The sequence below is a fragment of the Leuciscus leuciscus genome, assembly GCF_965113295.1.
Source record: "Leuciscus leuciscus genome assembly, chromosome: 25".
Taxonomy (NCBI): domain Eukaryota; kingdom Metazoa; phylum Chordata; class Actinopteri; order Cypriniformes; family Leuciscidae; genus Leuciscus; species Leuciscus leuciscus.
Genome location: NC_138724.1, coordinates 11,854,733 through 11,869,765, shown reverse-complemented (window position 1 = coordinate 11,869,765; position 15,033 = coordinate 11,854,733). Strand labels below are relative to the sequence as shown.

The window sequence follows — 15,033 nt, the reverse complement described above, 5'->3', positions numbered from 1 at the left end:
AGTTTTTCTTTTAACAATAAAACATAGATTGTACTACAAAAGTTAATTGTGTGAACATATGCAATTGTTATCTTGCAAATACTATTTCGTAAATGTTTGTATTTTTATTTCATTATATGTCCATATATTACAGCACCCCCTGTCACTACAACCAATTCTTCAACATCTACTCCAACAACTTCTACAAGTGAGTATTTTTCATGGACAGCTGTGTAAGCACTTATAGCTGTATTTTATTATTTTTTTATTACTAATGAAGTTTCATTACAATTGTGTCAAACAGCAGCACCTACAAGATGTAATTAATATACATAGACAATGATGACATTTCATTTGGAGAAACAAGCATGTCTTGTTTGCCAATTTACCCTTTGTGTGTGTATATATATATATATTAGGGCTGGGAATCGATTAAAAAAAATTAACTAATTAATTGCACAATTTGCTGTAATTAATTGCAATTAATTGCATTTCCTCCAAGCTTGTAATCATCAATAATTATGACCGCCGCTAGCATAGCTAGCGAAAGCGGTCATATAGGGATTGTCAAAGTTTTTTTTTTTTTTTTTTTTCGTCACCTTACTGAATTTTTCGTCAACGATACCAGGGACACCGAAGCACCGGGGAACATGAAATTTGGTGGGCATGTAGCCCCACTAGACTTATAAGGAAAAATTTCGTTTGGTCCCCGGGGGCCACTCCCCCCCCGCGCTGGGCCCCCCCAAACCCCCAAAAATGCAGTTTTTCCTAAATAACTACCTGAACCGTGGCACCGAGGATGAAGAAATTTTTATGGTATGTTGGTCTACTAGACTTTTACGGAAAAATTTCGTTTGGTCCCCGGGGGCCACTTCCCCCCCCGCGCTGGGGCCCCCGTAAATTTTTCGTCAACGATACCAGGGACACCGAAGCACCGGGGAACATGAAATTTGGTGGGCATGTAGCCCCACTAGACTTCTACGGAAAAATTTCGTTTGGTCCCCGGGGGCCACTCCCCCCCCGCGCTGGGCCCCCCCAAACCCCAAAAAATGCAGTTTTTCCTAAATAACTACCTGAACCGTGGCACCGAGGATGAAGAAATTTTTATGGTATGTTGGTCTACTAGACTTTTACGGAAAAATTTCGTTTGGTCCCCGGGGGCCACTCCCCCCCCCCGCGCTGGGCCCCCCCAAACCCCCAAAAATGCAGTTTTTCCTAAATAACTACCTGAACCGTGGCACCGAGGATGAAGACATTTTTATGGTATGTTGGTCTACTAGACTTTTACAGAAAAATTTCGTTTGGTCCCCGGAGGCCACTTCCCCCCCCGCGCTGGGGCCCCCGTAAATTTTTCGTCAACGATACCAGGGACACCGAAACACCGGGGAACATGAAATTTGGTGGGCATGTAGCCCCACTAGACTTCTACGGAAAAATTTCGTTTGGTCCCCGGGGGCCACTCCCCCCCCCCGCGCTGGGCCCCCCTTAACCCCAAAAAATTCAGTTTTTCCTAAATAACTACCTGAACCGTGGCACAGAGGATGAAGAAATTTTTATGGTATGTTCGTCTACTAGACTTTTACGGAAAAATTTCGTTTGGTCCCCGGGGGCCACTTCCCCCCCCCTGCGCTGGGGCCCCCGTAAATTTTTCGTCAACGATACCAGGGACACCGAAACACCGGGGAACATGAAATTTGGTGGGCATGTAGCCCCACTAGACTTCTACGGAAAAATTTCGTTTGGTCCCCGGGGGCCACTCCCCCCCCCCGCGCTGGGCCCCCCTTAACCCCAAAAAATTCAGTTTTTCCTAAATAACTACCTGAACCGTGGCACAGAGGATGAAGAAATTTTTATGGTATGTTCGTCTACTAGACTTTTACGGAAAAATTTCGTTTGGTCCCCGGGGGCCACTTCCCCCCCCTGCGCTGGGGCCCCCGTAAATTTTTCGTCAACGATACCAGGGACACCGAAACACCGGGGAACATGAAATTTGGTGGGCATGTAGCCCCACTAGACTTCTACGGAAAAATTTCGTTTGGTCCCCGGGGGCCACTCCCCCCCCCCGCGCTGGGCCCCCCTTAACCCCAAAAAATTCAGTTTTTCCTAAATAACTACCTGAACCGTGGCACCGAGGATGAAGAAATTTTTATGGTATGTTGGTCTACTAGACTTTTACGGAAAAATTTCGTAAATACGCAATACAGCCAAATTACTCCACGTCATTTATTTTTGTGGAAAGCCAGTGCAGGCCTGAGCGGCGGTCATATTTTGTACCGCAATGCGGTACATCTAGTTAAACTTAGAATCACCGGAAAAAAAGGAACAGAAAATAGCCCTATATTAAAATAATATTAAACATCAAAATATCAATGTATTATTCTTTTTCAATAATCAATCAACATAATCAATTTAAGATTTTTTTTTTCAATTTTTTCTTTTACTAATTATAAAAATAAACTATAGTCCTAAAAAAGCTATTATTACCAGAGCATGTGATCAGAGCAGGTAATTTTAAAGGAATAGTTCACCCAAAAATAAAAATTCTGTCATCATTTACTCTTCCTCAAGTTGTTCCAAACCTGTATGATTTTCTTTATTCTGCTGAACACAAAAGAAGATATTTTGAAGAAAGTCGGTAACCAAACGACTGATGGAGCCCATTGACTTCCATAGTAGGAAAAAAAAATACTATGGAAGTCAATGGGGACCAGCAACTGTTTAATTACCAACCTTCTTTAAAATATCTTCTTTTGTGTTTAGCAGAAGAAAGGAAATCATACAGGTTTGGAACAACTTGAGCGAGAGTAAATGACAGAATTTTCATTTTTGGGTGAACTATCCCTTTAACATTGTTGCCCAGCAATACTATACCAGCTCAGCAAACAGAAGTCTACAGAGAAAGTTCACCTTATTTGAGCGGACTTTGCTTTTCCAGTGCGTGATCGGTACATGATTGGAGCGTTTGGGCCGTGAACGACAGAGCAGAACATGCAGCGCAAACACGGAGTCGAACATTAAGCAGAGAGCGCAGCGCGCCGACACACACACGCACACGCACACACACACACACACAGAGACAGACACACGGAACGGAGAGTGCGGCCGCGCACACGGAGGGAAAAAGACCCGCTCTCATGAAAGCTGCGCGAGAATGAAACCCGATCCCCATATTTTCGGCTTTTCAATAGCAGCCGCAACAGGAAATCATTAAAACGAGGCAAAAAAAAAAAGTGCTGCGTTAAATGCGTTATTTTTTTTTTACGCGTTAAACATCTCAAATTAATCGCAAAGATTAACGCGTTAATTCCCCCAGCCCTAATATATATATATATATACTATGTATATATACTTTTGAGAACACCACTCAATGAACAGGTTCCACTTCAGGGTGTAAGCATGCCTTGTAGAGGGTGCTCTCACAGAAGTGATGGTGTCTGTGACGGCTTGTGGTAGATCACCTCGGCGACGCTCATCTCGGGACTCGGCCGTGAAGCCAGTGCTGAAGTGGTCTCATATGAAGCAAACCCAGCGGCGTTTGACAAAGCCCCATGAGCCTCGGAAGAAGTTTCAGTGGGACCACTCTTCTGCGCTTGACAGTATTCAAGCAGTTCAGCACTGACTGGACACGTTCCTCTGTGAGGCGTGCCGTCTGTGGTCCGAGTCCAGCTACATTCAGAGAAAAGAGATCCTCTGCACAGGGGTGAGTTTGCTCTTTTCCCAGTTGATCCGAAGACCCAACTGACTGATACGCTGGAGCAGCAAGCCCCAACTGCTCCCGAGACTGAGCTAGTATCAGCCAGTCATTGAGATAGTTGAGGATACGAACACCACGCTCTCATGGGAGCAATGGCCACCTCCATGACCTTTGTAAAGACTTCGTAAAGTAGCGGGCCGCCGGGGCAGGATGTGCCGGATCGCCTCAGTCTGCTTCTGGGCGGCAGAGAACTTTTGGGTGAAGTCCTCCACCGCGTCACCGAAGAGCCCACCTGGGAAATGGGGGAGTCCAAGAACCGAGACTTGTCGGTCTACCTCATATTGGTCATGTTGAAACCAGAGATGGCACTCCTGGACCACTAGAGTGGACGTTGTCATTTCCAGAGTCCAGCTCCCCTTATGATGCAGCGATCGAAAATCCTGTCCTCAGGAGGAGCCCCGTATGAAACAGCTGGTTGGTCCACTACAGAGGGACCAGCACGTTCAGTAGGGAGTTCCACCGGCTGCGGTGTGACAGAGGAGTGAGGGGCCCACGGGGACTGGTTACAGGGTGGGGAAGCCCTCACTGTGATCCTCAGATCACCCATCCCACACGGAGCAGTAGCTCTCTTCTGGGGTCGGCCAGAAGGGGCGCTAGAGCGGGGCATGGGAATGGGGACTCCACCTTCACGGATGAAGGCGAGTCTCAATTTTAACACCGAGATAGTCATGTTCCCGCAATGAGAACATGAACCATCCACAAAAGCTGCTTCAGCATGCTGAATGCCCAAACACGTGATGCATCTATTGTGACCGTCAGCTGGAGACAGGGAACGACCGCATCCAGAAATGCATGGCATCTTGAAAAAGCCGCAAACACACCTGTGTTGCTATTTCTGGAAATGGGACTCTCACCAGTGCCGTAACACTGAAACTGAATGACCGCGGCAACACTGACGGGATGGTGCAGCCTGTACCAGTGAAGCACTCACTTCTTAGCCCTCTAACCAGCTGTCAAACAAACAAACACAAAGACAATGATGTTAAAACAGCAGTTGCACTTGCGCTGTAGAACCACCAGCACCAGGAGAGCCTTCCAGAAGAAGCACCGACACACTCGCTCGTTGAAAGAATCAACATTCTTCGGAAACATTGACATGAATACCGATCGGCTCCGAAGCGAAAGACAAATGGTGCGTGCATCCGCTTCCGTATTTATACCCGCACTGCGGGGCAGAGTGCGAGATGCAAATATCGCACGCCAATGTGCATTGGCTCGTTTTATCAATACTCGAAGATGACAGGCTCTCTAAGCGTAATCCCAATCAGTACAGTACGTCCGACTACGTTGAACGTTAACGAACTGAAAGGGAACCAGGGTTACATAAGTGACCTGAAAACGTTTTTTTTTTTTTTTTTCAAAAACAAACAAAAATATTTGTAGTGTGTTTTTTAAGCATGCAGCAAATGATAGTTGGCCATTCATTGGTAAAAAATTCTTACTGTCGGTTAACGGTTAACTGGTTAATTAGCATCCCTGTATGTAGCTAGATCAAATTAGTGCAGAATCAACTTTGCATTGCGATTGTGTCAAGGATCAGCCAAGTGTATATATAAATATATAAATATCAATAAATAAATAAATAAATATATATATATATAATTTATATTTGTCATGATTCCTGTCTTTTGTTCCCCTGGTCTTTTGTGGACTTATATGTTTTTTCCTGTTTTGCACCATGTTTTGTAGTCCTTTGTAGTTTTTCTTGTTGATTAGTTCTTTGATTGTTTCCATATGTGTCTTGTTTGCCAATTTATTTATTAAATTAATCACAATTATTTAATGAATGCAGAACACACAAATTTTATGGTAAAGCCCTAAATCAAACAATTAATCAGCATAATCGTCAAAGCTCTAAAACTGACAATTAATTGGCATAATCACAATAGTTTTGTCCTAATTAATTGTCAGCCAAATTTCATTGTCGTGGCAGCCCTACCTACGGTATGTAATTAATATAGATAGACAATTATGACATTCAGTTGGAAAAACTGCATTTACGCAGTTTATGACACAGATGCGGTCATATCTTCTTCTGTTAACAGTTTTTGCTATATAAAAAATAAAATAAAAAACTTGCCTAATGTAATGCAGAATTTTATTTCATGCAAAAAATGTCCCATTATGCATGTCAACGAATATTAAAGGGATAGTTCACTTTGAAATTAAATTTTGGTATGTTTTAGCTTACCTCAAGGGCATCCAAGATGTAGGTGTCTTTTTTTCCGCAGTAGTTTCAATTTAGATATTTATAGGTCAAACCGTTCTTGTCTGTCAGTCATATAATGCAGGTCGATGGTCACCACCTCAAAGAGCATGCACAGAGTCCAAATTAAAACAATTCCCCATCGTTCAAATTAAACAATTCCCCATCGTAAGTACACATTGATGGCCTAAGACACGAAACGAGCGGTTTGTGTGAGAAAACGAACAGTATTTATATCGTTTTTACCTCTTGTACACAGCCACGTCCAAGTGATCTGAGAGCGCGGGCGGGTATAGATATATACACTAGATGTCGCCTTGGCTACGGTTTCGTTCCAATGAACTGCCGTAGCCAAGGCGACTTCTATTGTATATATCTATAACCGCCCCAAAATTTAATTTCAAAGTGAACTATCCCTTTAAGCCAAGAACTACAGTAACTCCATAAATAAATCCACAAAACCTCTCAAGGACCAAAAATGGGCAGGGGAATAGTTGTTTAAACATGTCATTAAGTCCAGTCCAAAAAAAGGTGATCAGTGAGTGGTCGGGGTAATGGGTCTTATACACCAGATCTAGGATCTCACTGATGTGGTCCCCAAAGGAGCGATCATCCTGGGTGAGGAAGAGGTGGCGAATGACTGGAAGATTTTTATCTTTGGCACAGGAGAAAATCTAAAGCTAGGCTTCAAGCATAGACAATACAGGACAATGAACTGAACCAAACAGATGCCTTAAAAGCACACAGGATAAAGAGAAAGTTAACAAGACACGGGTGAACACAAAACATAAGCAAGGGAACAAACTACACACAGGGAAAACAGGAAACAGGAATAACAAAGTAAAAGTTATTGGAAAAGCAAACAGTTTTAACTAAATTATTTACTGTTTGCCATGTTCTTTTAATAGTAATTATTGTAATACAGAATTACAGAATGTCATTTTTTTTTAAATATATATTTTTTTAAATATATATATCCTTGTAAATATATCCTATGACATGTATTGCTCAAAAAAAGTTCTTCTTCTTTTTTACTGTTAGAAGTAATAATAGGTAGGCCTATACCTCAATATTTCAAATCGCATCCTGAGTATCAACCATCAGCAGCTAAAATAAAAAAATGTGTACCGTTCAATGTCTATATTATATATTTGTGTGACAATAAGTTTTGAAATGCAGAATTTCATTGAATGCAAAAAGGTCATTGTAAACATGTCAGCAAATATTAAGAAAATTGTAATAATAATTGTTCTTATTTCATGTCACTTTCTGAGTATTAAACAATAGTGCCTACCAGTTCAAATGTTTAAAATGTAATATAATACAAGTTTTTCTTTTAACAATAAAACATAGATTGTACTAAAAAAAAGTTAATTGTATGAACATATGCCATTGTTATCTTGCAAGTACTATTTCGTAAATGTTTGTATTTTTATTTCATTATATGTCCGTATATTACAGCATCCCCTGTCACTACATCCAGTTCTTCAACATCTACTCCAACAACTTCTACAAGTGAGTATTTTTCATGTAAGCACTTATAGTTGTATTTTATACTTTTTTATTAAAAATGAAGTTTTATTACAATTGTGTCAAACAGCAGCACCTACAAGATGTAATTAATATACATAGACAATGATGACATTTCAGTTGGAAAAACAGGCATGTCTTGTTTGCCAATTTTTACCCTTTGTGTATTTAGACCCCAGTGTTTTTCCTTGTCGAGTCTTGTCCTATATGGATGTGATATATATATGTGTGTATATATATATATATGGTAACACTTTATTTTGATGGTCCCTTTTGAACGTGCTGTACTGTGTATATATATACAGTATATATATATATATATATATATATATATATATATATATATATACTTTTGAGAACACCACTCAATGAACAGGTTCCACTTCAGGGCATAAGCATGCCTTGTAGAGGGTGCTCTCGCAGAAGTGATGGTGTCTATGACAGCTTGTGGTAGATCACCTACTATTTCGTAAATGTTTGTATTTTTATTTCATTATATGTCCATATATTACAGCACCCCCTGTCACTACAACCAATTCTTCAACATCTTCTCCAACAACTTCTACAAGTGAGTATTTTTCATGGACAGCTGTGTAAGCACTTATAGCTGTATTTTATAATTTTTTATTACTAATGAAGTTTCATTACAATTGTGTCAAACAGCAGCACCTACAAGATGTAATTAATATACATAGACAATGATGACATTTCATTTGGAGAAACAAGCATGTCTTGTTTGCCAATTTACCCTTTGTGTGTGTATATATATATATATATATATATATATATATATATATATATATATATATACTATGTATATATACTTTTGAGAACACCACTCAATGAACAGGTTCCACTTCAGGGTGTAAGCATGCCTTGTAGAGGGTGCTCTCACAGAAGTGATGGTGTCTGTGACGGCTTGTGGTAGATCACCTCGGCGACGCTCATCTCGGGACTCGGCCGTGAAGCCAGTGCTGAAGTGGTCTCATATGAAGCAAACCCAGCGGCGTTTGACAAAGCCCCATGAGCCTCGGAAGAAGTTTCAGTGGGACCACTCTTCTGCGCTTGACAGTATTCAAGCAGTTCAGCACTGACTGGACACGTTCCTCTGTGAGGCGTGCCGTCTGTGGACCGAGTCCAGCTACATTCCGAGAAAAGAGATCCTCTGCACAGGGGTGAGTTTGCTCTTTTCCCAGTTGATCCGAAGACCCAACTGACTGATATGCTGGAGCAGCAAGCCCCAACTGCTCCCGAGACTGAGCTAGTATCAGCCAGTCATTGAGATAGTTGAGGATACGAACACCACGCTCTCATGGGAGCAATGGCCACCTCCATGACCTTTGTAAAGACTTCGTAAAGTAGCGGGCCGCCGGGGCAGGATGTGCCGGATCGCCTCAGTCTGCTTCTGGGCGGCAGAGAACTTTTGGGTGAAGTCCTCCACCGCGTCACCGAAGAGCCCACCTGGGAAATGGGGGAGTCCAAGAACCGAGACTTGTCGGTCTACCTCATATTGGTCATGTTGAAACCAGAGATGGCACTCCTGGACCACTAGAGTGGACGTTGTCATTTCCAGAGTCCAGCTCCCCTTATGATGCAGCGATCGAAAATCCTGTCCTCAGGAGGAGCCCCGTATGAAACAGCTGGTTGGTCCACTACAGAGGGACCAGCACGTTCAGTAGAGAGTTCCACCGGCTGCGGTGTGACAGAGGAGTGAGGGGCCCACGGGGACTGGTTACAGGGTGGGGAAGCCCTCACTGTGATCCTCAGATCACCCATCCCACACGGAGCAGTAGCTCTCTTCTGGGGTCGGCCAGAAGGGGCGCTAGAGCGGGGCATGGGAATGGGGACTCCACCTTCACGGATGAAGGCGAGTCTCAATTTTAACACCGAGATAGTCATGTTCCCGCAATGAGAACATGAACCATCCACAAAAGCTGCTTCAGCATGCTGAATCTCCAAACACGTGATGCATCTATTGTGACCGTCAGCTGGAGACAGGGAACGACCGCATCCAGAAATGCATGGCATCTTGAAAAAGCCGCAAACACACCTGTGTTGCTATTTCTGGAAATGGGACTCTCACCAGTGCCGTAACACTGAAACTGAATGACCGCGGCAACACTGACGGGATGGTGCAGCCTGTACCAGTGAAGCACTCACTTCTTAGCCCTCTAACCAGCTGTCAAACAAACAAACACAAAGAGAATGATGTTAAAACAGCAGTTGCACTTGCGCTGTAGAACCACCAGCACCAGGAGAGCCTTCCAGAAGAAGCACCGACACACTCGCTCGTTGAAAGAATCAACATTCTTCGGAAACATTGACATGAAGACCGATCGGCTCCGAAGCGAAAGACAAATGGTGCGTGCATCCGCTTCCGTATTTATACCCGCACTGCGGGGCAGAGTGCAAGATGCAAATATCGCACGCCAATGTGCATTGGCTCGTTTTATCAATACTCGAAGATGACAGGCTCCCTAAGCGTAATCCCAATCAGTACAGTACGTCCGACTACATTGAACGTTAACGAACTGAAAAGGAACCAGGGTTACATAAGTGACCTGAAAACGTAAATATATATATATATACTGTATATATACTGTATATATATAATTTATATTTGTCATGATTCCTGTCTTTTGTTCCCCTGGTCTTTTGTGGACTTATATGTTTTTTCCTGTTTTGCACCATGTTTTGTAGTCCTTTGTAGTTTTTCTTGTTGATTAGTTCTTTGATTGTTTCCATATGTGTCTTGTTTGCCAATTTATTTATTAAATTAATCACAATTATTTAATGAATGCAGAACACACAAATTTTATGGTAAAGCCCTAAATCAAACAATTAATCAGCATAATCGTCAAAGCTCTAAAACTGACAATTAATTGGCATAATCACAATAGTTTTGTCCTAATTAATTGTCAGCCAAATTTCATTGTCGTGGCAGCCCTACCTACGGTATGTAATTAATATAGATAGACAATTATGACATTCAGTTGGAAAAACTGCATTTACGCAGTTTATGACACAGATGCGGTCATATCTTCTTCTGTTAACAGTTTTTGCTATATAAAAAATAAAATAAAAAACTTGCCTAATGTAATGCAGAATTTAATTTCATGCAAAAAATGTCATTTTATGCATGTCAACAAATATTTGTTTCAAACCTGTTAATATTAAGAACTACAGTAACTCCATAAATAAATCCACAAAACCTCTCAAGGACCAAAAATGGGCAGGGGAATAGTTGTTTAAACATGTCATTAAGTCATAAAAAAAGGTGATCAGTGAGTGGTCGGGGTAATGGGTCTTATACGCCAGATCTAGGATCTCACTGATGTGGTCCCCAAAGGAGCGATCATCCTGGGTGAGGAAGAGGTGGCGAATGACTGGAAGATTTTTATCTTTGGCACAGGAGAAAATCTAAAGCTAGGCTTCAAGCATAGACAATACAGGACAATGAACTGAACCAAACAGATGCCTTAAAAGCACACAGGATAAAGAGAAAGTTAACAAGACACGGGTGAACACAAAACATAAGCAAGGGAACAAACTACACACAGGGAAAACAGGAAACAGGAATAACAAAGTAAAAGTCATTGGAAAAGCAAACAGTTTTAACTAAATTATTTACTGTTTGTCATGTTCTTTTAATAGTAATTATTGAAATACAGAATTACAGAATGTCGTATTTAAAAAAAAATATATATATATATATATATATATATATATATATATATCCTATGACATGTATTGCTCAATAAAACTGTATTTATTTATTTCTATATCAAAATATTCCAGCAGCCACTGCCACTACAATCTCTTCTTCAACTGATTCTTCAACACCAGCTCTTACAAGTGAGTATGTTTATTCATGGACATTTGAGTAAACATGTTAATAGGAAAATTATTTCAGTAGTTTATTCACATGCTCATGCTAGAGTAATATTCATGTAGATTTATCTTAAAACGTCCTTAGAAAGTTTTATTTGTTTTTACTGTTAGAAGTAATAGGTACCTCAATATTTCAAATCGCATCCTGAGTATCAACCATCAGCAGCTAAAATAAAAAAAATGTGTAACGTTTAATGTCTATAATTATATATTTGTGTGATAAAATTTTTTTTTTGAAATGCAGAATTTCATTGAATGCAAAAAGGTCTTTGTAAACATGTCAACAAATATTAAGAAAATTATAATAATAATTGGTCTTATTTCTTGTCACTTCCTGAGTATCAAACATCAGCGCCTACCAGTTAAAAGGTTTTATAATGTAATATAATACAAGTTTTTCTTTTAACAATAAAATATGTATTGTACTACAAAAGTTAATTGTATGAACATATGCCATTGTTATCTTCCAGGTACTATTTCGTAAATGTTTGTATTTTTATTTCCATATATCACAGCATCCCCTGTCACTCCAACAAATTCTACAAGTGAGTTTTGTTCATGGACAGCTGTGTAAACACATATAGCTATATTTTATTCTTTTTTTTTTTTTTACTAATGAAGTTTTATAATGATAATTGTCAAACAGCAACACCTACGAGATTTTATAGACAATTATGACATACAACCAGTGGTTACATCAAAATATACTAATATGTTTTTACTTACATGTTTCCTGAATTGGATCTGATTTAGTTGGATATTCATATTATTGACTGATGCCTTTCCTTTAAATAAATATTAACTACATTATGTTTAGGATTCTATTGAGCCCTTAAAGAAAAAGAAACACACATATATATATATATATATTTCAATGCTTTCACGCTCTCGCGCAAATGTTTTGCTTTCCCCTTAGAAACTTGGGCATTCGCTCAGGCCTCCAGGAACTGAGTTTGACACGCTTGCTTTAGGGACTCCGTATAAATATGATCAGGAATCTCGTAGTGTTTGAAATCACAACATCATCTGTGTTTCTGACGTGGCACGAACCAGTTAGAAATAGATCTTTCTTTAAACTTCATTGGACTGATGATAAAACAATTGGAAATGCAAAAAAACGAGTAGCACTTCCTGTCACAACACTAATCAGACTTCTGGAGTCAGTTACATATTCTGCATTACTGCTAATCTGTGAAAGCACTAGAGCTATTCCTATGTCCAAATCTCCATACAAGGCTCTTGTTTCAGAGTAAATATTTCAGTAACAGTTTGACTTTCAATGTAACCTCCATCAAAATAAGAACAATAGTTAATGTGATTTAAGGCAAACTGATTTGCATCTCAGTATCCAAGTATGTCAACTAGTTCCATCAACTGTTCTGATAGTGATAGGATAATCAATGTATAATCAATGATTTTTGTCAGGACATCTTAGTTGTAGTTTACTTGTTTGAATGTGAGAATCCTGTCTCACACGTGTTCTTGGTTGTATTTTATTCGCATAGATTAAGGTTTTAGTATCATAATCTATTAATCTTTTAGTGAGCATTCTTCTGAGACACAAGCCTTGACACCATCTCATATTTACTCTTTTGGACAGAAAACTATAGTGACATTTTATTCTCACAGACACACTGAGCACTGGCTGCTATAAATTCATAATTGTATTATTTTACATCTGTTTAAATTGCCCCTTTCACCAGCACATATTATTTGTTTTTCTCTCCACACACAGAGCCAGAAGTGATCACAGATCTCACAGTGAATGATGTCAAATCAACATCTGTGTTTTTGAAATGGGCTGGACCAAATGGATATAGATCTTACTTTATTGTTGATTGGAATCAAGTGAACAGGGAATCTGTAAAAACTAATGAAACTTTCTATCACATCACTGATCTGAAACCGGGAGTCAACTACACATTTTGTGTCACTGCTGTTACTGAATATCCAACAAGACAAAGCAAACCTTTCTGCATCTCACAATTTACCAGTATGTAGAATTTTAAAATATCTGTCCTCGTCCTCTTTGAACACATCTCATCATCATCCAAAGCTCCTTCACAGACTAAACATTAGAATAATGGTTTGACTATCAATGTAACATTCTTCAAAATAAATAAAATAGATAATGTTTTTTTAAGGCTGAACTATTAGCATCTTAGTATATACTAGTATGCCATCTAGGTTAAGGTATGTATGTACTAGTATGTCAAGGTTAATATAATCAATAATGGCTTTCTTCTTTTACATTTTTAAACATATTACAAAGTGAACTCCTCTCTGACCCAGTAATGATATGGAACCAGTTACAGTAATATTAATGCCATTTGAACTGTAGTTTCTTTATTGGGAACATATTTAATTTTATTTTATTTTTAGATGCAGAGGAAAAACCCCATGATAACACTGGTCTGATTGTTGGCATAGTTGTGGCATTGATCTGTATTCTCTTGATTATCGCTCTAATTCTCTTCTTCTATTCAAGAAGGTGAGTTACCAGTATCATCCGAGAAATTAAGATTGGATAGAGATCAAGATACAGAAGTTATCCAGAGTAATATTATTATCATTTCTCTATTACTCTCTGTTCCAGACAAACCAAAAAACAATGTCCTGACATCCCTGTACACAACATTAGGTAACTTTGTTTGATATATTTTATAGATTAATATTTATTTGACAAAACTTAAAAGTGTAACTGAATTATTTTTTACTTTCTATTTCCAGAGATAAAATATAAGTAACTTTTTATTATTAACCCACATACTTGTAATTATTTTTAAAGTTGTACAAAATATTCTTTAAGTTTTTGTAGGTTTTTGTCCTCAATGATTTCTTTGTTTTGTCATACACAGTAATAGTGGTTTAAAAATAGAAGATTATGAAGAGTATTTTAAGCGGAAACATGCAGATTCCAACTGTGGTTTTGCTGAAGACTATGAGGTACACATGGGAAACACATATAAACACATAAACAAATATATTAATATATATATATTATCAAACATTTGCTCTTATGACTTGTCATATAGATTCATTTATGAATTATAATAGAGTTTTCAAAGTCTAGGTCTAAAGAAGTGCTGTGTTGTTGCAGGAGTTGAAATCTGTTGGAACTGCGCAGTCAAAGAACGCCGCCCTGTCTATTGAAAACAAGGCGAAGAATCGTTACACAAATGTTTTACCTTGTGAGTAGACTGACTGACTGTTGCATATTGTATTAAAAGGTGGTGACATTTTGTGGAACGCACAATGAAAATTCCATCAGAAAGCAAGTCTCTGTTTTTTTGTGCAGATTTCCATTATTGCAAATAATTCCATTAGTGCAGAATTATGAGGAATTTTGAGTTTACATAAAAACAAATCAGATTAATATAAAATTACATGAATTGCACCTGGACTATTCACATGGAAGTCACGTTGCAGAAAAGCAGATACATTTTCAGTTCATTTCCATATATGGACGAGGCTCAGATTTCAATTGAAAATTGAACGTTTGGTGTTTTGTTTTAATCATTTCAATTTCATTCAAAAATATTTGGCCCACATTCAACTGCAGTGCTAATGTAGCTTTATTTTAGTATCATGAATCTCAAATTTTCACACTCCTAAAAGTCTCAGAAAGAAGTGAACAGTTGATGTTTGCTACTGTTATAGATTCTTGATAGAG

General features: G+C 39.1%; 2 protein-coding genes across 2 annotated transcripts in view; one reads left to right on the top strand and one right to left on the bottom strand.

The window, feature by feature from the left end:
• The window catches only part of LOC309491023 (uncharacterized protein), a 143,764-nt gene that overhangs the window by 124,668 nt on the left and 4,063 nt on the right, over positions 1 to 15,033 (top strand). Inside the window, exons 37-44 of the mRNA XM_082160414.1 lie at positions 134 to 187; positions 7,401 to 7,454; positions 11,268 to 11,324; positions 11,876 to 11,905; positions 13,743 to 13,851; positions 13,957 to 14,001; positions 14,219 to 14,306; positions 14,461 to 14,551. Coding sequence (XP_082016540.1) covers positions 134 to 187; positions 7,401 to 7,454; positions 11,268 to 11,324; positions 11,876 to 11,905; positions 13,743 to 13,851; positions 13,957 to 14,001; positions 14,219 to 14,306; positions 14,461 to 14,551 — 528 coding nt within the window. The remainder of the gene's footprint in view (positions 1 to 133; positions 188 to 7,400; positions 7,455 to 11,267; positions 11,325 to 11,875; positions 11,906 to 13,742; positions 13,852 to 13,956; positions 14,002 to 14,218; positions 14,307 to 14,460; positions 14,552 to 15,033) is intronic.
• Positions 13,535 to 15,033, bottom strand: part of LOC309491120 (dynein light chain roadblock-type 2-like) — a 196,084-nt gene continuing 194,585 nt past the window's right edge. The window contains exon 5 of the mRNA XM_082160571.1: positions 13,535 to 13,547. The gene's annotated coding sequence lies outside the window, so the exon portion shown is untranslated. The remainder of the gene's footprint in view (positions 13,548 to 15,033) is intronic.